The sequence below is a fragment of the Podarcis liolepis genome (assembly GCF_965112155.1).
Source record: "Podarcis liolepis genome assembly, chromosome: 4".
In the NCBI taxonomy this organism is placed as follows: domain Eukaryota; kingdom Metazoa; phylum Chordata; class Lepidosauria; order Squamata; family Lacertidae; genus Podarcis; species Podarcis liolepis.
Genome location: NC_139558.1, coordinates 105,245,380 through 105,271,245, shown reverse-complemented (window position 1 = coordinate 105,271,245; position 25,866 = coordinate 105,245,380). Strand labels below are relative to the sequence as shown.

The following is a 25,866-nucleotide window of genomic DNA, read 5'->3' as shown; positions in this document are numbered from 1 at the left end:
CCAGACACTGAGGTCCTCCTCCTCCGGTGATTCAGTTACAGGGTACCAGGCAAAGGGCCTTCTTGGCAGTGGCTCCCTGTGGAAAGACATCAGATGTCAACCTGGGTGGCCTGAAAGATAGACTAGGCAGATTCATGGAGGAGAAGCTCTAATGGCTCCTAGTCCGGCTGGCTCTGCTCTCCCTCCACCATCAGAGGCAGCGATGCTTCTGAATCCCACTTGCAGGAAACAGCATCAAGGGAGAGGTTCTGGGGCTCCAATCCTGCTTGCCCATTGGGGTCCATAGTTGGCCATTGGGAGAAGAGGGTCCTGGACTCGATGGGTCCCCTTTGGCCTGACCCAGCAGACATTATAGAACTTCAAGTCCCCAGAATTCTGCAATTCTTTGTTAGATTTTCTCAAGCCTATAAAACTTGATTGTGTGTATTTGCCCAGACTGATTCAGGTGACCTTTCAAGGGGCGCAGAATCATCTTTCTCCTGAGAAACACCTGCTTGTGACCTCAACTTTTCTGGTTGTATAACTTTGGGTCACTTTAGAAGTCCTCAATTCTTTCTCCGCCCCTGTCCCCTTTTGTACACCTATTCTGCTTCAAAGCCCATATTCTGAGCGAAGCTCTTGCTCAGGGATGGGGAACCTGAGGTCTTCCGGATGTGGTCTGACTCTGCTTCCACTTGGCAGGCAGTGGGCTCCCAATCCCTGCCCTTGTTTAACCTCCCTGTCTTCCTACCCCTGCCGCTTCCAACTCTCCCTCTGCTGTTCTCTCCCCACGCTGTCAAACCTGAATGTGAGCTCCCTGGGGCAGAGTCCTGTCCTACGTTTCAAGGGCCCTCAATTGATACATGGTGAAGTAATAATCATCATCTGTAAGTGCAATTAATTATCCTCAATGGGCTCAATTATCCTCAAGCGATTGCATCTCTGTTTCCATGCTTTCTTGGGCCCTGGTACAGATCTCTCCCCATGCTGTCAAACCTGAATGTGAGCTCCCTGGGACAGAGTCCTGTCCAACATTCCAATTGATATATGGTGAAATAATCATCATCATCTGAAAGTGCAATTAATTATCCCCAATGGACTCAATTATCCTCAAGATACAAGCGATTGCATCTCTGTTTGCAATGCTTTCTTGGGCCCTGGCACAGATCAGGGCATGTGGCCAGGATTGCCCAGGGCCACCCCTGTCATTGGGAGTGAGGTGGCTGCTTCAGGGGCAGATGCTGGGCTGGAGGACACAGGGGTGAGGCATCGTAGGACAAACACAGCCTGCCACCCCCAAGCTGGCTTGCTGCCTTCAGGTGCAGGAGAGAACATTGTCCCATGTCCAACACTGAAGAAAGAGATTGAGCTTCCAGCTGAATCACGGGAGCTGCAGTTTGTCAAGAATTGTGGCTCTTTGAGGGGGTCAACTACCCTTCCCAGCAGTATTTGGGGGGAAATCATGTGCTTTCACTGTACGTTGAGTACAGAGCCTGAGAAGATTTGGGTTTCCCCATCCTTGCTGAGGGTGGGGACAAAACCCACCACCCTCATGCCCTGGCTGACCACCATCAGTGACAGAGCACTGGGATAAATGGATCTTGGTCCAATCTGACAGGGCAGTTTCAAATTTTCCAGGAACTCGCCCTAAAGCCCTGCCAGAGGTATCTATTTCTCTGTGATGGGAGTAACCTGTGAGTAAGACCCATCAAATTCAAGAAAACACCCCTCTAGCTGGACACGCCGACAACTGCGCTGTTACTTGTTGCCCTTAAATCCCATTTATAAAATCATGATTAACTTGGTTTTGATGAGTTCTGAGCTCAACAAACTTAGTTTGGATTCCACTGTATGTTCTTATCTGTCAAATGGGAATAATAGGGACTTCCTTTGAAGGACTGTGCTAGATTATTCATTGCTAACCATCAGGCAGCATTTCTGGGCTTCTCAGAGGTGCCTAATACATTGCCCCGTTATGCTCCTGATGAGCTTTGCAAGTTGCAGCGCCATTAAGAAAGGCCATGCTAGTCCGCCATGACAAGTGCTGCTAGAGAAAGCAGCGATGGAAGGGGGTGTCTAAAGGATTCACCCAGCACACGCTTGAGCTCATGGGGAAAGAACACATCCCCCCCCCCCCGAGACCGTGGCTGAATACATTCCCAACAACCCAAAGGACAGGCTGTCCCCCAGACAGCACCAAGCAGACAACTGAGCAGATCTCCCACTGAAGATTCATCCTTGCTACCAACCTTGGGGTGTGTAGTCGTGTAAAAGTGTCAGCGGTCTCTTAACAGAAATCTAAGCTCAAGAAACCTACGGCACTCGAGGTTATTTAGTGCAAGGAGCAGGAGTGATTTGCAGGTGATTTAAGTTTCTGGTGTTGATGCACCCATAATTCCTTAGCAAAAGCAAATCAAAACATTAGTGGAGTAACTGGTGCATTGCAAGGCAGAAAAGACCATCAACGAGAAATGCTGGAGGGTATGTGATCCTGGCTGCTGAAGATGGCTGGAAGGTCCTTTGTCCCGTCAGCTGGATGAGCTGATCTGCAGAGCCAAGAGGGCTCTCTGGGCCGTCTATAACTGAGGATCTGGGCTTGAGTTCCCCAACTGAAGCGGAAGGTAAGCCAGAGCAGTTGCTCTTTTGCTCAGCCTGTTAGCTATATCAACAGTCGGTCTACTAGCATTTAGGAAAAGATGCTGCGATTACTGAGACCCAGTATAGGTTTCCCCAAAATAAGTCAGCCAGACCAATCTGATTTCTTTCCTTCTTTTTTCTCTTTTTGGACGGAGGTACAAACTTGGTGGATCAGGGGAATGCTGTGGACATAGTGTATCTTGAATTCAGTGAGGCTTTTGACAAAATCCCCCATGATATTCTAGCGAGGAAGCTGTTAAATGGAGGTTGAACAAGGTAACTATTTAGTGGATTGGTAGCTGGTTGACTGACCGAACCCAGAGAGGACTCCTTAATGGTTCCTCATCAACCTGGGGAGAAGTGATAAGTGATGTGCGCAGTGTGCTGTCCTGGATCTGTTGTTGTTTGACGTCTTTATAAAGGACTTGGATGAAGGAATTGAGGGGGTGCTCATCCAATTTGCAGTTGACACCAAACTGGGAATGGTAGCTAAAGCTGCAGAAGACACAATCAGGATTCAAAATGACCTTAACAGTCAACCAAAAACTCTTTGGGATTAGAGGAATAGACTTTTCGTTGGAGACTGAATGATAATTTATTAGATGATGAAGAAATATATGAAAAAGCACTATAGACTTGAAAAGACTATTTTATGCATAATTGGAATGGAGAAATAAAAATCAATGTAATGTGGGGGAGACCTGGCTTACTAGCAGTACATGTGAAAAGGATCTAGGGGTCTTGATGGACCACAAGCTCAACATTGTGATGCAGCAGCAAAAAAAGGGAATGCTATTCTAGTCTGCTTCCACAGAAGTCTAGTGTCCAGATCAAGGGAAGTCATAGTCCTGCTCTCTTCTGCCTTGGTCTGACCACACCTGGAACACTGTGTCCACTTCTGGGCACCACAGTTTAAGAAGGATGCTGACAAGCTGGAAGGTGTGCAGAGGAGGGAGACCAGGGTGATCAAGGGTCTGGAAAGCAAGCCGTATGAGGAGCGGTTGAAGGAGCTGGGTATGTTAAGCCTGGAGAAGAGGAGACGGAGAGGAGATATGAGAGCCATCTTCAAATATCTCAAGGGTTGTCCCATGGAGGAGGGAGCGTGTTTGTTTTCTCCTGCTCTTGAGGGCAGGACTCGAACCAAAGGCTTCAAGATGCAAGAAAGGAGATTCCGGCTGATCATTTGGAAAAGCTCTCTGACAGTAAGAACAGTTCAGCAGTGCAACAGACTTTGACAAGCGGAGGTGGACTTTCCTTCCGTGGAGGTTTTGAAGCAGAGTTTGGATAGCCAACTGCCAGGCATGCTTCAGCTGAGATTCCTGCATTGCAGGGGGCTGGACTAGATGACCCCTGGAGTCCCTTACAGGTCTATGATTAAGTTTCTGGATCTCTTGGCTCCTGCAAACCCAACCTGCTCTGCTAGTAACTCGGCACGTGCAACTCAGTGCACGGACGGCTGTCGTAACTTGTGTGTTGCGCAAACACTGTCGGCTGCATGGCGTTGGCACCAGGCTGGGGAGTGGGCAGAAACACTCGATTGGGCAGCGCTCCCTCTTAATGGATGCCACGTGGCTGTTGCATCAAAGTGCCGGCTGCCCTGACATACCTCTCCATCTGGTGGAAATAGGGACATCCTATTCCATAAGAGAATATAATTCATGCCCTACCCATCTGACTGGGTTGCTGCAGCCACTCTCGGCGGCTTCCAACATATACAAAAACACAATAAAACATTCAAAAACTTCCCTTTCCAGGGCTGCCTTCAGATGTCTTCTAAAGGTCGTATAGTTACTTGTTTCCTTGGCTCGGGGGTTGCATAACTCCATACCCTCCACCATTTCCCTGATGAAACAGGGATATCCTAAGGGAAAGTGGGACATTCCGGGATCAAATCAGAAACTGGGAAAGAGGGACGCTTGGAGGGCCTGCCTTGAATATCATGCTTAGAACCAGGAGTAGCCTCTCGTTTATCGATCCTCGTTGTGTCCTAGTAATCTGCGAAGGAGTTTGGGATAGGGGTCTTCTTGTCCCATTGAATCCCCACAAAGACCCTGGGAGGTGGCCAGGCCAAACCAGAGGCGAGCTTTTGGGCAGGGGTTCGAGCGCAAGTCTCCTTGGCCCTTTATCCTGCGACCGACGACAGCTGCCTCTCCTTCAACACTCCCCAAGTCCATGGCACATATTGGGCTGCTTCTGTTTTCAATGTGCATCTTGTGTTTTTACGTTGTGATTTTACCCTGTGAACCGCCTGAGACCTGTGGGTATAGGGTGGCCTACCAATTTGGATGATGATGATGATGATGATGATGATGATGATGATGATACAGTCCTATCACAGCGCCCTGTAGCTTCCTCTCCTCTCCACTCAGAGCTCCCCTTGCTTTCTTCACAGGGCTGGAACAGGAGCTGCTGAGGTATCCCTTTCTGGAAGGCTGTGGTGCACGGTCCCTGCTCCGGGGTCCTGATCCCGCATCCCCTTCTCTTCACCACCCATGGGCTCCCCCCTCTTCTCCTGGCTTGCTGCATGAGCTCCATATGCAGGGATGACCTTGCAGATCTGCCCAGCCTCCTGCTGAGTCAGGCCTGGCTCCCCTGATAGCTCCGGCTTCACCTTTTCAAAGGTTAAACAGGTATTATGTCTTTACTGATGTAAATCTCCTGGATATACTTTTGTATGACACAGTGGTGTACAAATATTTTTATAAATGAATATTAAATGTTTTTATAAATACACATGAATGAAGGAAATAAACAAATGAGGAGAGCTGGGCTCCCGTTGCTCCCACTGGTCAACCAGATGTCCAATGGAAGCCCCCCCTCCCCCAGCCCCCCTCCCATGCTTTGCTCTCCCCTCCCCCAGTCACAGGCACTCAGTGGCTCAGAGCATATCCCCTCAACTGTACCAGAACAAATGTGACATCTCATTTTTCCCTGCGTTTGCTTGGAAGTCATTTGGGGCCCCCTGCTCTCAGGCGATGTCGGAATGCGATTTCCCCTCAAAAAAAGCACATTGGGGGGGACCAGGGACCTTGTGTGGGTCACGTGATTCACTCAGGAGTGTGGCCGCAGAAGATGGGGTCCCGCTTTCCCCCCATGTGGCATTTGACAGTGTGCCATGGGCTGGCTTAAAGGAGCCTGGTAGCCACTGTGCCCAAGGTCCACGGAAAGGTCGTCTTCTGCTGCTGTGAATGTAATATCTTATTCTGAAATATTCTTTTGAGTTTGGGGTGGGTGGCTTAGCCTGTATGATGCTGGAGCGAGTCCCTTCTCATTCCTGGACCCAGCGAGGGTTGAAATCCTTTGCTGAAGGAGCCAGGCACCTTTCTGGGCCAGCGAATGGCCTGAGGGCGCAAGGAAGGCGCTTGCTCTGTGCCAGAGGACACCTGGCTGGCAGTCAGAAGAACAAAAGCCACAGGGGGAGCGGCTGCTTCCAAGCCTGGGACTGGGGGAGAACCTCGCCTCTGCTTCGTCTGGGAGAAAGGGATTTCCATCCCGGCTCACAAACCCCAAAAAGACAGGCAGTGGGCTCCCAATCCCTGCCCTTGTTTAACCTCCCTGTCTTCCTACCCCTGCAGCTTCCAACTCTCCCTCTGCTGTTCTCTCCCCACGCTGTTGATAAATGGTGAAATAATAATAATAGTAATAATCTGTAAGTCCAATTAATTATCCTCAATGGGCTCAATTATCCTCTAGCGATTGCCGCTCTGTTTGCAATGCATTCTTGGGCCCTGGCACAGATCAGGGCATGTGGCCAGGATTGCCCAAGGCCACCCCTGTCATTGGGAGTGAGGTGGCTGCTTCAGGGGCAGATGCTGGGCTGGAGGACACAGGGGTGAGGCATCGTAGGACAAACACAGCCTGCCACCCCCAAGCTGGCTTGCTGCCTTCAGGTGCAGGAGAGAACATTGTCCCATCTCCAGCACTGAAGAAAAGATTGAGCTTCCAGCTGAATCACGGGAGCTGCAGTTTGTTAAGTATTGTGGCTCTTTGAGGGGGTAAACTACACTTCCCAGCATTCTTTGGGGGAAATCATGTGCTTTCACTGTACGTTGAGTACAGAGCCTGAGAAGATTTGGGTCTCCCCATCCTTGCTGAGGGTGGGGACAAATCCCATCACCCTCATGCCCTGGCTGACCACCATCAGTGACAGAGCACTGGGCTAAATGGAGCTTGGTCCAATCTGACAGGGCAGTTTCAAATTTCCCGGGAACTCGCCCTAAAGCCCTGCCAGAGGTATCTATAATTCTGTGTTGGGAGTTACCTGTGAGTAATACTCATCAAATTCAAGAAGACACCCCTCTAGCTAGACACGTCGAGAACTGTGCTGTTACTTGTTGCCCTTAAATCCCATTTGTATTGGCCATGATTAACTTGATCTTGATGAGTTCTAAGCTCAACAAACTTAGTTTGGATTCCATTGTATGTTCTTATCTGTCAAATGGGAATAAAAGGGGCTTCCTTTGAAGGGTAGCTGTGAAGTGATGCCAGGGGGATACTATTAGAATGGGAGACGAAAGATGAAGAGGTAATATCACTTATGATTAAATGGGCACAAGATGTAGGTCACAACATTATGATGGAAGATTGGGTTAAATTATGGAAAACTGACTTAAAATTTACAGATTGTTCCCTATTGAAGGAGAATTACATGAAAATGATGTACAGATGGTACACGACAGCAGTGCAGTTAGGGAAAATGTACAAAACTAGTTCAAATATATGTTGGAAGTGTAAGGAAAAGGAGGCAACATTTTATCATATGTGATGGGATAGTAATGGAATTTCAAAAAAAATGGGAAATGAGATACAACGAATTGAAGAAAATGTTCCATTTAACGTTAAAAAAAACCTGTTAAAAAACCTGAAGCATTTTTGTTAGGGATTGTAGGGAAAGATATGCCAAAAAAGCTGAAAAACATCTTCATGTATGTGACAACAGCAGGAAGAGTTCTAATCGCACAAGGATGGAAGACTGAAGAAACCCCAACTAAAGAATCATGACAAGAAAAATTGATGGACTATGCAGAACTGGCAAAACTGGCATATAAGCTATGGGACAAGGATAACTGTGACTTTAACGATGAATGGGAACCCAAAGTATGTGAAGACGCAACAAACGAAATGGACTCCTTGGCTGGTTTTGAATAATCATTCACAAACTTTTTGGGCAACAATTTTTTACTTTTTCAATGTTGTCTAGATTTCTACAACTGATGTAAGGTATTTTTGCACTGCTGAATCAGGAAATGGCATCCGTTTCTCTTCATCACGTCAGGTTTACTGTAAACTGAATGGTGGGCATTGATAAAGGTAAGTACACATAAATTGCATGTTGCTTCACCATTTTTCAAACTTCAGGGCTTCAACTTCCGTTTCTTGGAACTCCAGGAATGCTCAGAGGCAGGGAGGTCTCTCTTCAGAGTCCAACAGTAGTCAGCCATCATGACTGCGTCCCAGCGACCCTGATACCTGGTCTCCAGCTCTTTCATGTCCTGATGGAATCTCTCCCCCTGCTCGTCACTCATTGAACCCAGGTTCTCAGGAAACCGGTCCATATGTGAAAATAGGTAGTGCATCTTGACGCTCATGTTGCAGCCCAGGTTTCTGAAAGCAGTCAGCATGTTCTTGACAAGTTCTAGGTAGTTTCTGGCTTTATTGTTGCCAAGAACGTTCTTCACTACCAGACCTAGGCGCCGACTCCATGGGGCCTGAGGGGGCTCGAGCCCCCTCAAAAAATTTTTTGGGGGGGCTCAGCCCCCCCAATAATCTCGGGCGCCCTTCCAGCAGAGCGCCGCCGCCGTCCCCCGCCTCCTCCCCACCTGCTCCCTCGCCAGCCAGCCAGCCGCGCGCCCTAGTCGGAGAGCCCCGGCCGTCCCCCGCGAGATTAGGGAATCCCCGGGGGCGGGGGCTCCTGCCTCGCTGCTTCGCAGCACCACCGCCACTGCCAAGGCACTGCCGGGGGGAATTTCCTTCCTCCTGGCGGTTTCAGCGGTTTAGGGCCGGAGCGGAGGGGGCTCGCCCTCTCTTCTCCGGCTAGCCCCACGTTTCCCGCATATCAGCTGTTCCGGAGCTGATTAATAGGCGCAGCACGCTCTCCCCTATTCGCTCACGAGGAGGCGGCGCCACTTTATTTGCATATTCATGAGCTTATTTATTATTCATGAGCTTTCCCGGGGCCCCCCCCAATATTTTTTATAAGTCCGCGTCCCTGCTACCAGAACAAATGCCTTCCACGCTTCCAGTTCTACTTCGTTCATTGAGTTTCCGAACTCTGGATCTCTGATGAGCTGACGGATCTGAGGACCGTCAAAGATGCCAGCTTTCAACTTCTCCATGGTCAATCCTGGAAAAGCCTGGCACAAGTAAGTGAAGCAGTCACCATCCTTGTCCAGAGCCTTGGTGAACTGCTTGATTAAGCCAAGCTTGATGTGCAGCGGTGGGAAGAATATTCTGTCTCTGTCCACCAGAGGGTCATTGATGACGTTCCTTTCTTTGCAAGGCACCAATTCCTCCCGCACAGGCCAGTCCTTCTTCGTGTAATGCTGAGCACGGTCCCTACTATCCCACATGCACAGAAAACATGGGTACTTGGTGAAGCCAGACTGTTGTCCCAACAAAAAGTTCACCATCTTCAGGTCAACACAAATAAACCACTTATACTGATCATAGCCAATTTTCTCCAGCACATACTTCACCGCTTCATAGTTCTCCTTCAGTGTAGTTGAGTGAGCCAGGGGTATAGAGGCAAACTGGTTGTGGTTGTGTAGCAGAACACATTTCAGTGATCGCTTGCTGCTGTCAATGAACAGTCTCCAATCTTTGGCTTCGTACTGTGGCACTCCAAGCTTGAGCAGAAGCTGCGCAATATCTGCACAGTACACCAAGTCCTTCTCTTCCGAGAAAAAACAGAGGTACTCTTGATGCCTGTTGCGGAAGAAGCTGATGCGAGCACTGTCAGATAGGAGGTTTTTCCCCTTCAAATTAGTCATAGGTTGGCGCATGCGCGGGTGGAGTTTACGATACACTTCGTGGGGCGGCTGCCCCATTAACTTAGTTTTGATCCCCCAACTTTATGCTTTGCCGCACCAATTTATGGAAGATTTCGAGGTTTTATGACTTCAAACTGATCCCTTTTCGACATAATCACCCAGAACTATGGGACCTGAATACTTCTTCTCATTAAAATAATCATTTCCAATCAAAACAGTTATTCGACATGGCATTTTACCCCCACCAACTTCTTCTAAAATGCTTCACGCAAGCAGACATGTGAACAAAAATGTAAAAAAAATGACATGTGGCCATAGCTCAAAAACTTGACCTGATTGAGCAAAACCAATGCGATTTTTAGATTCAGCGCATCAGATTCGTCCTAAATCAACTGAAAAAACGCAGACAACAAATTTGTTGTTGACCAGTGGTTGGATTTTGGATCCTATTCAACTCAGTACATAACAGCCTGCAAATCACTTCTGCTCCTTGCACTGAATAACCTCGGGTGCCGTAGGTTTCTTGAGTTTAGATTTCTGTTAAGAGACCGCTGACACTTTTACACGACTACACACCCCAAGGTTGGTAGCAAGGATGAATCTTCAGTGGGAGATCTGCTCAGTTGTCTGCTGGGTGCCGTCTGGGGGAGAGCCTGTCCTTTGGGTTGTTGGGAATGTATTCAGCCACGGTCTGGGGGGGGGGCATGTCTTCTTTACCCCATGAGCTCAAGCGTGTGCTGGGTGAATCCTTTAGACACCCCCTTCCATTGCTGCTTTCTCTAGCAGCACTTGTCATGGCGGACTAGCATGGCCTTTCTTAATGGCGCTGCAACTTGCAAAGCTCATCAGGAGCATAAGGGGGCAATGTATTAGGCACCTCTGAGAAGCCCAGAAATGCTGCCTGATGGTTAGCAATAATCTAGCAGCACATTGGTCAAGAGTGAGGGTGGATCTCGAATTGTGTCTTCTGCAGCATTAGATGGTGCCATCTGCAAATTGGATGAGCATCCCCTCAATTCCTTCATTCAAATCGTTTAAGAAGAAGTCGGAGAAAAACGGGTCCAGGACAGAACCCTCTGGCACCCTTGCTTTTCTCTTGAGGATAATTGAGTCCTTGGATGATATTTATGTGCACTTTCAGGTTGTTATTATTATTTTACCATGTATCCACCCTTGGAATGTAAGACATGGCTCTGCCCCAGGGAGCTTACATACAGGTTTGACAGCGTGGGGAGAGAAAAGCAGAGAGAGAGTTGGAAGTTCTGTTGGAAATGCCTAGTGCTCCCTCACAGAACTCCATTTCCCAAGGTTCCTTAAGATTGGGAATGACAAAAGTCAGAGCCTTCTGGGTCAGGCCAAAGGGGACCTATTGAGTCCAGGATCATCTTCTCCCAATGGCCAACCAGGGGCCCAATGGGCAAGCAGGATTGGAGCCCCAAAGCCTCTCCCTTGATGCCCCTCAATGAGGCCAACATTCAGGAAATATTTAGGGGTATGTGCACCCCTGTGTCCCCCCAGAAAAGAAGAAGAAGAGTTTGGATTTGATATCCCGCCTTTCATTCCCCTTCAGGAATCTCAAAGCGGCTAACAATCTCCTTTTCCTTCTTCCCCACAACAAACACTCTGTGAGATGAGTGGGGCTGAGAGACTTCAAAGAAGTGTGACTGGCCCATGGTCACCCAGCAGCTGCATGTGGAGTAGCGGAGACGCGAACCCGGTTCCCCAGATTACGTGACTACCGCTCTTAACCACTACACCACACTGGTTCTAGCAGCATATTGGTCAAGGGTCAGGGTGGATCTCGAACTGCTGATGTTATTCTTTTGAACAACACTTTTAACATGTAAAGAGCTGGGCAGTTTCCCCCTGGCATAATTTCACAGCTACCCTTCAAAGGAATTCCCTTCTATTCCCATTTGACAGATAAGAACATACAATGGAATCCAAACTAAGTTTGTTGAGCTTAGAACTCATCAAGATCAAGTTAATCATGGCCAATACAAATGGGATTTAAGGGCAACAAGTAACAGTGCAGTTCTCGGCGTGTCTAGCTAGAGGGATGTCTTCTTGAATTTGATGGGTCTTACTCACAGGTAACTCCCATCACAGAGAAATAGATACCTCTGGTAGGGCTTTAGGGCGAGTTCCTGGGAAATTTGAAACTGCCCTGTCAGATTGGACCAAGATCCATTTAGCCCAGTGCTCTGTCACTGATGGTGGTCAGCCAGGGCATGAGGGTGATGGGTGTTGTCCCCACCCTCAGCAAGGATGGGGAGACCCAAATCTTCTCAGGCTCTGTACTCAACGTACAGTGAAAGCACATGATTTCCCCCAAAGACTGAAGTGGAGGGTAGTTTACCCCCTCAAAGAGCCACAATACTTAACAAACTGCAGCTCCCGTGATTCAGCTGGAAGCCCAATCTCTTTCTTCAGTGCTGGAGATGGGACAATGTTCTCTCCTGCACCTGAAGGCAGCAAGCCAGCTTGGGGGTGGCAGGCTGTGTTTGTCCTACGATGCCTCACCACTGTGTCCTCCAGCCCAGCATCTGCCCCTGAAGCAGCCACCTCACTCCCAATGACAGGGGTGGCCCTGGGCAATCCTGGCCACATGCCCTGATCTGTGCCAGGGCCCAAGAAAGCATTGCAAACAGAGATGCAATCGCTTGAGGAAAATTGAGCCCATTGAGGATAATTAATTGCACTATCAGATCATGATTATTACTTCACCATTTATCAACTGAGGGCCCTTGGAATGTAGGACAGGACTCTGCCCCAGCGAGCTCACATTCAGGTTTGACAGCGTGGGGAGAGAACAGCAGAGGGAGAGTTGGAAGCGGCAGGGGTAGGAAAACAGGGAGGTTAAACAAGGGCAGGGATTGGGAGCCTATGGACTGTCAGCTGGCAGTGGGGATGGGAAGCAGAGTCAGACCACATTCGGAAGACCTCTGGTTCCCCATCCCTGAACAAAAGCTTTGTTCAAAATATGGGCTTTGAAGCAGAACAGGTGTACAAAAGGGGGCAGGAGTAAAGAAAGAATTGAGGACTTCTAATGTGACCCAAAGTCATACAACCAGAAAAGTTGAGGCCACAGGCAGGTGTTTCTCAGGAGAAAGATGATTCTGCGCCCCTTGAAATGTCCCCTGAATCAGTCTGGGCAAATACACACATGGGATTCAGAAGCATCGCTGCCTCTGATGGTGGAGGGAGAGCAGAGCCAGCCGGACTAGGAGCCATTAGAGCTTCTCCTCCATGAATGTGTCTAGTCCGTCTTTCAGGCCACCCAGGTTGACATCTGATGTCTTTCCACAGGTAAGAATGCCCTTTGCCTGGTACCCTGTAGCTGAATCACCGGAGGAGGAGGACCTCAGTGTCCAGGCCAAGCGATGGGGGTGGAGACGCTCCTTTGGGGCTGCCTTCAGACGTCTTCTAAAGCCTTTATACTTGCTTGTCTCCTTGGCACAGGCGTGGCATTACTCCATACCCCCCAGGATTTCTCAGAGGAAAATAGGCATGTCCAAAGTAAAATCACAGCATTCTTTGATCAAATCAGAAACCAGGACAGCTTCTGTAAATCCCGGAGGAGGAGCTTTGGCGCAGGGTATAAATGGCTCCAGCCCTGGAAGAAGCTCCAGCTCAGCCCAGAAGGTTTTCTCCAGCAGCCGAGAGAAGCTCCCAGCCCACAGCCAGCCATCATTGTGAACTGGACCGCAAAGGAGAAGCAGCTCATCAGCACTGCCTGCAGCAAAGTCAACATGGCCGCCATTGGTGGGGATAGGCTTGTCCGGTAAGGCCAGGCGCTGGTTGCCTCTCTAGGCAGGTTGGGCAGAAACTCCTCTTTCCACCTGGATAATAACCATCCATGCCTCTCTTTTTATCCTTCCTTCCTTCCTTCCTTCCTTCCTTCCTTCCTTCCTTCCTTCCTTCTCTTCAGCCTGTTCATCATCTACGTGGACCCATCGTTTTTTCTCTCAATTGGGGTGAGAGACCCTGACCTCTCATTAGGAACCTCTCCAGCCCTCTTTGCACAAGGTCAAGGAGGCTTTTTCTGAGCTGCGTGAACTGCTCTGCAACAAGCTCCATGTGGACCCCGTCAACGTCAGGGTGAGGCTGCTCCCCCACCCCAAGGGGCTGTCGGGGGGGGGGACTGGGGAGTGCCGTGTGTGTGTGTGTGTGTGTGTCACTCTGGGTGGCTTACAGGACCTAAAACATTGAAAGACATTAGACATTTCCTGATACAAGGTTGCATTCAGATTTCAGTTGTTCATTTCCTTGACATCTGGTGGGAGGGTGTTCCACGGCATGGGTGCCAAAACCGAAAAGGCCCTCTGCCTGGTTCCCTGTAACCTCACCTCTCACAGGGAGGGAACCACCAAAAGGGTCGCTTTCAAAGGTAGCCCCACATAGAGTGCATTGCAGTAGTCCAAGCAGGAGATAACCAGAGCATGCACCACTTTGGCGAGACAAGCTGGGGGTGGGGTCTCATCCTGTGGACCAGATGGAGCTGGGAGACAACTGTCCTGGACACAGAAATGACCTGTGCCTCCATGGACAGATGTGAGTCCAAAATGACTCCCAGGCTGTGCCCCTGATCCTTCAGGGGCACAGTTACCCCGTTTAGGACCAGGGAGTCCCCCACACCGGCCTGCCTCCTGTCCCCCCAAAACAGTACTTTTGTCTTGTCAGGATTCAGCCTCAGTCTGTTGAATCTGTTGTGGGGAGAGGGTGTCCCATACATGGGCCCCCTGGCAGAAGGAGTCACCCCCTCTTTTCTCTTCCAGCTCCTGTCGAAGTCCTCATCACCCACCCCCACCCCCTTTGGACAGAATTTCACCCCTGCTTACCACCATGCCTTCCACAAGCTGCCCGGGGTGGTGGCTCATGCGCTGGCCTGCCGGTCCCACTGAGACACCCCAAGGGAGAAGCGGCCTCCTCCTGCTGGTCTCACCTTCCAGCCCCCATGTGACGCTTGACCCTCTAATAAATTCTCCCTCTGCAATCTGACCTGGCTTCCTGTGTCTCCTTCTCTGGGACAGAGGGAGGGGACAGGCCTGGGGCTGGGGGGCTTAGTTGGGGGGCGTGGAAAGGGGGGGTCTTCTCTGTCACTCAAGAGGAATCATTAAGCACCAGTGGGGGGGGGTTAAGGCGCTATGGCATTTTGCCCCCCCAAGCTCCAGTGCTTTTCAGAGCCAGAGACCCCTGCTGTGTCCCCAAATCTTTTATCCCTAAAATTCCTGGCAAGGCCCCCCCCCGATGCTCCCAGGGCCCCCCCCCGGTCTCATTGGTTGTCTCCCCACCCATTTCTTGGTATTTGCTCCTGTTCTGTTGCACTCTCTGTTCTTCCTACTCTGGAGAAGTTGGGGGGAGAGACTCAGAGCGGGATTCGGACCCTTCCTCTGCTCTGGATTCCATCCCTCTGAATAAGGGGTGGGGGTACCAACAGGGGCCACCCAGAGAGACACCCAAGGGCCACTCCCCCCCGCAATGCCCCTCCCTGCCTCTTTCCAGATGGGTGTCAGGGACGGAGCTGCCTCCGAATCGGCAGAGAGAGGGGGGAATTCATTTCGTTTTATCCATTTATTTGTTCATTAAATCTGGGGGTTCACAGGATCAAATTACAATATAAAAACACATAATCAAATAAAAACAAATACAACCCAATAAACACCCCCGCCAACATATTTCACACCCATAATAACATCAAAGGAGTTTACCACCTTCATTGGACTGTCAAACAAAGCGATCCAAAATAAAACGCATTGTGCGCAGCGAACCCGGCAAGTCGCCCTTTGGGGGTCCCAGGCGGAGGTCTATGGGGGGAAAGGGGCAGGTCTCCCCTAACCTTCCGAGGGTATCGAAAAGGCACGACCCGCGCTCGCCCGGTAATTTATTTTGGGGGGGTTGTGAGCCGGGATGGACATTCCTGTCTCCCAGACGAAGCAGAGACGAGGTTCTCCCCCAGTCCCAGGCTTGGAAGCAGCCGCTCCCCCTGTGGCTTTTGTCCTTCTGACTGCCAGCCAGGTGTCCTCGGGCGCAGAGCGGCTAACAACAATAAAAAAGTACAAAATTACAGCACAAACAACACTCTAAAATCATTCATTATAAAATTAATTAATTCAAGCCACTGGCAACCATTGGGCCAGAGCTCCGCAAAGATTGCCAAGGGAGGGAGTCAGGCTGTGCCCTGGCCAAAGGCCTGGTGGAACAGCTCTGTCTTGCAGGCCGTGTGGAAAGATGTCAAGTCCCACAGGGCCCTGGTCTCTTGGGACAGAGTGTTCCACCAGATCAGAGCCACGGCCGAAAAAGCCCTAATGGCTCCAAGTCTGGCTGGCTCTGCTCTCCCTCCACCATCAGAGGCAGCGATGCTTCTGAATCCCACTTGCAGGAAACAGCGTCGAGGAAGAGGCTCTGGGGCTCCAATCCTGCTTGCCCATTGGGGTCCATAGTTGGCCATTGGGAGAAGAGGATCCTGGACTCAATGGTCCCCTTTGGCCTGACCCAGAAGGCTCTGACTTTTGTCATTCCTAATCTTAAGGAACCTTGGGAAATGGAGTTCTGTGAGGGAGCACCAGGAATTTCCAACAGAACTTCCAACTTTCCCTCTTCTTTTCTCTCCCCATGCTGTCAAACTTGAATGTAAGCTCCCTGGGGCAGAGTCCTGTCCTACTTTCCAAGAACCCTCAATTGTTAAATGGCAAAATAATAATAATGATAATAATAATAATAATAATAATAATAATCTGAAAGTAGCCTTATCCCCGGTGGGCTCAATTATCCTCAAGAGCCAAGCCTTTGAAACTCTGTTTGCAATGCTTTCTTAGGCCCTGCTTCCTCCCAGACAACATTCACACCTTCCTCCCTTACCTGGCCTTGAACACGGCTGTCCGACCTTCAGCCCCCATAACCAGCAACTCAGCCTCACTAGCGCAGACTGCAGAGGGTGAACATGAAACCCCTAGGGGTGTTTTGTATAAATATATAATATACAGCCCCACTGCAAACACTGCCAATCTCCCAGCGACACCCACCCTTCACATTCCACCAAATTTAATCCTCACTTCTACATACAACCAGCTCATTAAGAAATATGCAGAATCCATTTCTCTTCTTTTGCGTCTCAGAAGCCGTCAAGATGCTGCACAATGTGGTCCCTCCTGTCCCTTTCCCTCTTCTTTTTTCCACCTTCAGGCTCCAAGGAGGTGGGCTGATGTAATCTCCACAAAATCCTGATCTCCTCTCCTTCCTCCCCCCTGAACTCATAAATCTTCCTGCTTAGCAGACAGTCGATCCAGTTGTCACCCCTCTTTTCTTCTTTGCTGCTTTTATTTCTCATGAGGAATTCCCAAGGGGGGGGGGGGTGTGTCAAAATCCCTCAAAAGTCCCTGAAGGTTGTTCCTCTCCATCTTCTTTCAGGCAAAGTCCTGACTTCTAAAACTAATCCATCGCAAAGAGGCAAATTTAAAGTCCGCTCCTCCCGAAATCTTTGCATTCCTTGCTTCAGGGGAAGGGAGATGACGCAGATCCCGAAAAAGCCCCATAACTTAAAAGATTCCCTCCCCTCCTTGCCCCGTTCAAGCAAAGCAGAAATCAGCCTCTTTCCACACAGATGCTCTTCTCCTGCAGCAGAAATCAGGATCCCTTTGAAGGGGGCGTGTGACTCTTCGCCTGCCAGTTGTGTCCCAATTCAAAGCTGTTCCCCGCCCTCCCCACGGGAGTTGGCCAGGGCTGTTCGGGGACAGTTTGCAATCCTTTGCTGAAGGAGCCAGGCAGCTTTCTGGGCCAGGGAACAGCCTGAGGGCGCAAGGAAGGCGCTTGCTCTGCGCCCGAGGACACCTGGCTGGAAGTCAGAAGGACAAGAGCCACAGGGGGAGCGGCTGCTTCCAAGCCTGGGACTGGGGGAGAACCTCGCCTCTGCTTCGTCTGGGAGACAGGGTTTTCCATCCCGGCTCACAAACCCCCCCCAATATAAATTACCGGGCGAGCGCGGGTCGTGCCCTTTCTATACCCTCGGAAGATTAGGGGAGACCTGCCCCTTTCCCCCCCATAGACCTCCGCCTGGGACCCCCATAGGGCGACTTGCCGGGTTCGCTGCCCCCCTGGCGTTTTATTTTGGATCGCTTTGTTTGATGTTTCAATGAAGGCGGTAAATTCTTTTGATGTTATTATGGGTGTGAAATATGTAGGCAGGGGTGTTTATGGGGTTGTATTTGTTTTTATTTGATTATGCGTTTTGTGTTTTTATATCGTAATTTCATCCTGTGAACCCACAAATTTAATGAAGAAATAAATGGATAAAACGAAATGAATTGCCCCCACTCCCTCCCGATTAAGAGGCAGCTCCGTCCCCGACACCCATCTGGAAAGAGGCAGGGAGGGGCATTGCGGGGGCGGGAGTGGCCCTTGGGGGTCTCTCTGGGTGGCCCCTGTTGGTACCCCCACCCCTTATTCAGAGGGATGGAATACAGAGCAGGGGAAGGGTCCACATCCCCCTCTGAGTCTCTCACCCCCAATTTCTCCACAGTAGGAAGAACAGAGAGGGAAACTGGCCAGAACTGGGTGGGGAGATGACCGGGGGGGGGGGCGATTGGGGCATGGGGGGTCAGTTTGGCAGGAGCTTTGAGGATGTAGGATTTGGGGACACAGCAGGGGTCCCTGGCTCCGAAAAGCACTCCAGCTTCAGGGAGGGGGGCAAAGTGCCACAGAGTCCTGACCCCCCCCAGTGGTGCTCAATGGTTCCTCTTGAGTGACAGAGAAGCCCCCCCTTTCCCAGCCCCCCAACTAACAGGAGGTGTTTCTACCCCCCACCCCCAGGCCAGTCCCCTCCCTCTGTCCCGGAGAAGGAGACACAGGAAGCCCGGTCAGCTTGCAGAGGGAGGAATTATTAGAGGGTCAAGCGTCACATGGGGGCTGGAAGGTGAGACCAGCAGGAGGCGGCCGCTTCTCCCTGGGGGTGTCTCAGTGGGACCGGCAGGCCAGCGCATGAGCCACCACCCCGGGCAGCTTGTGGAAGGCATGCTGGTAAGCAGGGGTGAATTTCTGTCTAAAGGGGGTGGGGGGGTGATGAGGACTTCGACAGGAACTGGAAGAGAAAAGAGAGGGTGACTCCTTCTTCCAGAGGGCCCATGTATGGGACACCCTCTCCCCACAACAGATCCCACAACAGATTCAACAGGCTGAATCCTGACAAGACAGAAGCACTGTTTAGGGTGGACTGGGGGCAAGCGGGTGTCGGGGGGACTCCCTGGTCCTGAATGGGGTAACTGTGCCCCTGAAGAATCCAGGTGCGCAGCCTGGGAGTCATTTTGGACTCTCAGCTGTCCATGGAGGCGCAGGTCAATTCTGTTTCCAGGGCAGCTGTCTCCCAGCTCCATCTGGTCCATAGGATGAGACCCTACCTACCCGCAGACTGTCTTACCAGAGTGGTGCATGCTCTAGTTATCTCCCGCTTGGACTACTGCAATGCCCCCCATGTGGGGCTACCTTTGAAGGTGACGCGGAAACTGCAACTAATCCAGAATGCGGCAGCTAGACTGGTGACTGGCAGTGACTGTTAAGATCGCTGAGCACAATTCAAAGTTTTGGAGTTGACCTTGAAAGCCCTAAAAGGCCTCAGCCCTGTATACCCACAGGAGCGTCTCCACCCCCATTGTTCAGCCCAGACTCTGAGGTCCAGCTCCCTTTTGGCGGTTCCCTCACTGTGAGGGAAGCAGGCAGAGGGCCTTCTTGGTTGTGGCTCCCGCCCTGTGGAATGACCTCCCACCAGATGTCAAGAAAATGAACAGCTAATTGAAATCTGAATGAAACCCTGTAACAGGTAATGTCTAATGTCTTACCATGTTTTATGTCCTGTAAGCCACCCAGAGTGACACACACACACACACACACACACACACACACACACGGCACCCCCAGTCCCCCCCGCCAGGCAGCCCCTTGGGGCGGGGGAGCAGCCTCACCCTGAAGTTGACGGGGTCCATGTGGAGCTTGTCACAGAGCAGTTCACGCAGCTCAGAAAAAGCCTCCTTGACCTTGTGGAAAGAGGGCTGGAGAGGTTCCTAATGAGAGGGCAAGGCTGGAGAGGTTCCCGAATTGAGCGAAGAGCCTCTGGCACCAGGGGTAGACCACCAGCAGGCTGCAGAGAAGGAACAAAGGAAAGAAGGACGGAGAAAGGGAGAGGCATGGATGGTTATTATCCAGGTGGAAAGAGGAGCACCTGCCCAACCTGCTTAGAGAGGCAACCACCCCGGGACTTACCTGCCAAGGGCTTCCATACCAATGACGGCCACATCCATATCGATGATGATCTGCATCTCGGCCATGATGGCTGGCTGTGGGCTGGGAGCTTCTCTCAGCTGCTGGAGAAAACCTTCTGGGCTGAGCTGGAGCTTCTTCCAGGGCTGGAGCCTTTTATACCCTGCGCCAAAGCTCCTCCTCCTGAGTTTACAGAAGCATTTCTGGTTTCTGATTTGATCAAAGAATGCTGTGATTTTCCTTAAGACATCCCTGTTTTCCTCTGAGAAATCCTGGAGGGTATGGAGTAATGCCACGCCTGTGCCAAGGAGACAAGCAAGTATAAAGGCTTTAGAAGACATCTGAAGGCAGCCCCAAAGGAGCGTCTCCACCCCCATCGCTCAGCCCAGACACTGAGGTCCTTCTCCTCCGGTGATTCAGCTACAGGGTACCAGGCAAAGGGCCTTCTTAGCAGTGGCTCCCTCCCTGTGGAAAGATGTCAGATGTCAACCTGGGTGGCCTGAAAGACGGACTAGGCAGATTCATGGAGGAGAAGTTCTAATGGCTCCTAGTCTGGCTGGCTCTGCTCTCCCTCCACCATCAGAGACAGCGATGCTTCTGAATCCCACTTGCAGGAAACGGCGTCAAGGGAGAGGCTCTGGGGCTCCAATCCTGCTTGCCCATTGGGGTCCATAGTTGGCCATTGGGAGAAGAGGATCCTGGACTCGATGGGTCTCCTTTGGCCTGACCCAGAAGGCTCTGACTTTTCTCATTCCCAGTCTTAAGGAACTTTGGGAAATGGAGTTCTGTGAGGGAGCACTAGGAATTTCCAAGAGAACTTTCAGCAGACATTCTAGACCTTCAAGTCCCCAGAATTCTGCAATGGTTTGTTCAACCATTTTCATGCCAAGAAAACTTGCTTGTGTGTATTTGCTTTGATTGATGCAGGGGACATTTCAAGGGACGCAGAATCATCTTTCTCCTGAGAAACGCCTGCCTGGGACCTGACCTTTTCTGGTTGTAGGACTTCGGGTCACTTTAGAATTCTTCAATTCTTTCTGCACTCCTGCCCCCTTTTGTACACCTCATCTGCTTCAAAGCCCATATTCTGAGCGAAGCTCTTGCTCAGGGATGGGGAACCTGAGGTCTTCCGGATGTGGTCTGACTCTGCTTCCCATTGGCAGGCAGTGGGCTCCCAATCCCTGCCCTTGTTGAACCTCCCTGTCTTCCTACCCCTGCCGCTTCCAACTCTCCCTCTGCTGTTCTCTCCCCACGCTGTCAAACCTGAATGTGAGCTCCCTGGGGCAGAGTCCTGTCCTACATTCCAAGGGCCCTCAATTGATAAATGGTGAAGTAATAATCATCATCTGTAAGTGCACTTAATTATCCTCAATGGGCTCAATTATCCTCAAGCGATTGCCGCTCTGTTTGCAATGCTTTCTTGGGCCCTGGTACAGATCAGGGCATGTGGCCAGGATTGCCCAGGGCCACCCCTGTCATTGGGAGTGAGGTGGCTGCTTCAGGGGCAGATGCTGGGCTGGAGGACACAGTGGTGAGCATCGTAGGACAAATACAGCCTGCCACCCCCAAGCTGGCTTGCTGCCTTCAGGTGCAGGAGAGAACATTGTCCCATCTCCAGCACTGAAGAAAGAGATTGAGCTTCCAGCTGAATCACGGGAGCTGCAGTTTGTTAAGTATTGTGGCTCTTTGAGGGGGTAAACTACCCTTCCCAGCAGTCTTTGGGGGAAATCATGTGCTTTCACTGTACGTTGAGTACAGAGCCTGAGAAGATTTGGGTTTCCCCATCGTGGCTGAGGGTGGGGACAAAACCCACCACCCTCATGCCCTGGCTGACCACCATCAGTGACAGAGCACTGGGCTAAATGGAGCTTGGTCCAATCGGACAGGGCAGTTTCAAATTTCCCAGGAACTCGCCCTAAAGCCCTGCCAGAGGTATCTATAATTCTGTGTTGGGAGTTACCTGTGAGTAAAAAGGTAAAGGTAAAGGGACCCCTGACCATTAGGTCCAGTCATGGCTGACTCTGGGGTGTGGCGCTCATCTCGCTTTATTGGCCGAGGAAGCCGACATACAGCTTCCGGGTCATGTGGCCAGCATTACTAAGCTGCTTCTGGTGAACCAGAGCAGTGCACGGAAACACCTTTTACCTTCTGGCCGGTGTCAGTGTTTGTAAAAAGCAAAAACAAGAAGGAAAGGGTTCTGACCTCCCTTTGTCTCCTCAGTCTCCTTTTCGGCATAAAAAGAGTCCACGAGAATATCCTTGCAGAGTTTTATTCTTAAAAGTCTTTGTGCAAAACACGACTGAATACCTATACACACCAGTACTAACCAACCAACCCAAACACCAGCCTCAGCAACAAACTAACATTTCTCACTTATATATACAACTTGGTGCAGACCGCTGAGTCATGCTGACCCAGCTTTATTCGCATTAAAGAAACAGCGGCCATTTTAGCCGTGACACCCCTTCTGTTTCTTAAATGTGAAAAACCCCAACAGAAACAATACATACATGCATTATATACATAAACCCAGTTTTGTCATCAATTCATTATGGCATGTTGCTGACAAAGGCTTGGTAAACAATTCAGCAATATTATCTTGTGATTGACAATACTCCAGTTTGATTACCCCATTCTGTACACAATCTCTCACATTCGCATGACGGATAGCAATATGTTTTGATGCGGATTTCATTATTTCCGAGCCCGCTAATGCAATACACGATTGGCTATCTTCATACACTTGGATAGGCAAATCTACTTTACAACCTAGATCTTTTTATATATATATAAATATTTATTGAAATTTTCATATTATTACAAAATGAAAAAGAAAAAGAAAAAAAATACAAAAATAAAAAGCGGTTAAAAACAATTCCAACTTTTTGTCACTTGTCTTTCATTTACTTATTTCCCGAACCTCCTCATACCTCCCTTTTTTGTATTCCAATTCAAATTTATTTCGTTCAGCAATTTCTTTCCTCCTTCTTACATCCTAATCATTAATCTGAGTATGTATTATAATAACCTTAAGTTTTGATCTATCAGAAAAATCAATTTTTTTTCATATTCTTTTAACCTTTACAGCTAGAAACCACAACCTCAGTCCAACATCATTCTAACATTCATTAATTTTGCAGTATTTCTGTAGATATTCTTTAAATTTCTTCCAATCTTCTTTCACCGTCTCTTCCCCCTGGTCTTGAATTCTGCCAGTCATTTCTGCCAGCAATCTAGATCTTTTAGTATCTGTACAAACCACATGATTTCATTGCATGCTAGCGATAGGCTCCCATATTCTGCCTCACAGGATGAGGTCGCAACAAATCCTTGTTTCTTTGACCTCCATCCAATTATGGAATTGGCAAACATCATAACCATTCCACTTGTAGATTTTCTAGTAGCTACACAGCTTCCCCAGTCCGCATCAACAAATACTTCTAGTTTTTCGTCTTGTGTACTAGATATCTTTAAACATACTGTCAGGGGTTCAGGAGCAGAGGCGAGGGCAAGGGAGGAAACAGAGAGCGAGGGGGAGGAGTCCGAAGAAAAGATGAGTGATGACGACGACCCGAGATCTCCGAGTCTTTCCAGTGAATCAGAAGATTCACAGAAAGGAGCGCCAGTGGCCAGAGCAAGGGGGGAGCCTAGGGGGACACCCCAGGAAGAAGGGTCCAGAGGGGGTTCAGAGGGCAGCAGTTGGAAATCGGGGCCAGCGTCCCCAACAGAGCGCAGTGGAGAGGAAGGGCGCCAGGTATCGAGCTCCGGCAGCTCGCCGCAGGGGGGAGGGCATGAGTCAGGAGTGGCCACACCTCCATCGGGGAGCGAAGAAACGGTCAAGCGGAAAGTGGAAGGTTGGGCGCGCGTGCCAAGTTCAAATGCACAGGAAGGCGGCGCAGTAAGCAGCCCGGAAAGGGAGCCAGGTCCTAAAGCCCGACGCAAGGAGACAGAAGGGTCCGGGGGGTCAGCGTCAGAAGAGTCCAGGAAGGAAGAGACCACGGGGGGCAGAGGGACCCAGAGAAGAACGGTCAGGCGGAAAAGGTGGAGTAAGGCTAGGGTATTAAGTTGGTGTACAGGGGGCGGAGACTCAGACGGCGCTTCGCCGGTCTAGCTTATAAGACGTAGAGCTGCACACGGCAGCTTGGAAATGGAAACTGTAACTCAATAAAGACTTTTATAAAGTGAACGCTGGCTAGCGTGATCCTCTGTGAGCTAGGATCTGGGAGCAGCTCTGACACATACATTTAATGTCCCCTTTAGATATCTGATAAGCCTTTTCAAAGCACACCAATCGGCAGTACTGGGTTTAGATACACGTTGGCTCAGAACATTTGTAGCACATGCAATGTCTGGCCTTGACCACTGGCTTAAGTACAACAGGGATCCTATTTTTGAGTGATACAACTCAGGCTGATCAAATTCATCATCACACAGTGTCTTTGGGAAATCTGGTGTCATGGGAGTCTGAACTGGCTTGCAGTTTTCCATGCCAAACTGCTCTATCAAATGAAGAATTTTCTCTTTCTGGCTCAATAGGAAGCTTCCATCTGCTTCCTGCCTTACTTCTACTCCCAAGTAATTGCTTACAGGCCCTAAGGCTTTAAGCTTAAACCTCTTTTCCAGTTGACTTGTGAGCTTCTGGATCTCATCTGTGGAACTCCCTGCCACAAGCAAATCATCAACAAAGACTAAGAGCATTAGATATTTGTTGCCTGTCCCCTTGGTGTACAGGCATGGATCAGCCACACTCCTTTTAAAACCAAGTTTTACAAGGGCTTCATTTAAACACTGATTCCAACACCTTCCACTTTGTTTGAGACCGTAAACAGCCTTTTCCAAACGCCAGACTGCACCATTTTCCCCTTCAAACCCAGGGGGTTGTCTCATTAACACTGGTCTAAATTTGCATGCAGATATGCAGCATCAACATCAAAATGGTGCACTGCTAGTTGTCTTACAGCAGCAATGGAAAGCATTAAACGAAAAGTTTCACTCTTTACAGTGGGAGAAAACACTTCATCATAACTCTCCCCTTTAATCTGAGTGAACCCTCTGGCTACCAATCTGGCTCGAAAACGTGGTTCCCCAGATGCAAGGGTTTTCCTTTTGTAAACCCACTTGCATGACACCACTCTGCCACCAGGCATTATGACCTCAAACACTTTGTTACGTTTAAAAGAGTCCATTTCTTCTTTCATAGCTTGTTCCCACAAAGCACGTTCCCCAGGGGGTAAGTCTAAGACTTCATTACAACTCTGTGGTTCCACACAACTCACATTGCATACTCTCACTCCTCCTAGGGTCAAACGCTGAGGAGGTACACCCTTGTTTGAACGCTGGGAGCGCCTAGGCTCAACTACTTCTTCTTCCCCCCTTATCTCTGGCTCTTCTTCCTCTTCCTCTTCCTCTAGAGAAGTATTATCTATTGCCATGTCTTTTGGGGAAATCTGTGCCTCCTCCTCATCCTGCTCCTGTGTTGCCAATGGCTGAGAAGAAGCCTCTTCTCTTACTTGCAGGGGCAGTAGGCAGTCAGGGTTGGCATGGATCGCAGTCCATCTGTCCTGGTCAGCAAAGTCTGCACTTCGTGACAGACCCACGTGTCCTGGGCGTAGATTGAAACGCCACCCTTTGGCATAGGACTGATATCCCACAAACCGCAGTTTCTGCGCTCTAGCGCCCCCTTTCTGGCGCTGAGCTTTGGGGATATTTACATGTGCCCAAGCATCCCAGTTATGGAGCATTGTCCACTCTGGTTCTTTCCCAAACAATACACAATAAGGAATATCTTTTATAGAGCTAGACCAGGTTCTATTAATCAAAAGGTTCGCTGTCAGAAAAGCCTCGCCCCACAGCCTATGGTTGTGGCCCAATCCTGTATCAACTAGCAGGCAGTCCTTTACTGACTGTATTACAGCCCCACGTCTTTCACACAGACCATTTTCTGCTTTAACAAAAACAACCAACTAAAACGTGATTTATCATCTATTACCAGAAAAGCATATCTGGCGCCCCC

General features: G+C 49.8%; 1 protein-coding gene and 2 long non-coding RNA genes across 6 annotated transcripts in view; 1 reads left to right on the top strand and 2 right to left on the bottom strand.

Moving 5' to 3' along the window:
* The window catches only part of LOC310705410, a 222,745-nt gene that overhangs the window by 130,861 nt on the left and 66,018 nt on the right, over positions 1 to 25,866 (top strand). The window lies entirely within an intron of this gene.
* Positions 1 to 25,866, bottom strand: part of LOC310705377 (uncharacterized protein) — a 224,410-nt gene that overhangs the window by 141,077 nt on the left and 57,467 nt on the right. For 3 of the 4 annotated variants that reach the window (XR_014525226.1, XR_014525227.1, XR_014525228.1), the window contains 2 exons: positions 19,857 to 20,318; positions 19,559 to 19,734 (listed from right to left, as the gene is read on the bottom strand). Coding sequence is in view for 1 of the 4 variants with exons in the window: in XM_083500072.1 (XP_083356198.1) it covers positions 19,611 to 19,734; positions 19,857 to 20,151; positions 20,462 to 20,516 (474 nt within the window). In the remaining 3 variants the exon portion in view is untranslated. Of the gene's footprint in view, positions 1 to 19,558; positions 19,735 to 19,856; positions 20,319 to 20,461; positions 20,631 to 25,866 lie in introns of those variants that run through there. The other variant, XM_083500072.1, reaches the window with a different exon arrangement.
* The window catches only part of LOC310705494, a 110,794-nt gene that overhangs the window by 58,602 nt on the left and 26,326 nt on the right, over positions 1 to 25,866 (bottom strand). The gene's annotated exons all lie outside the window — the stretch shown is intronic.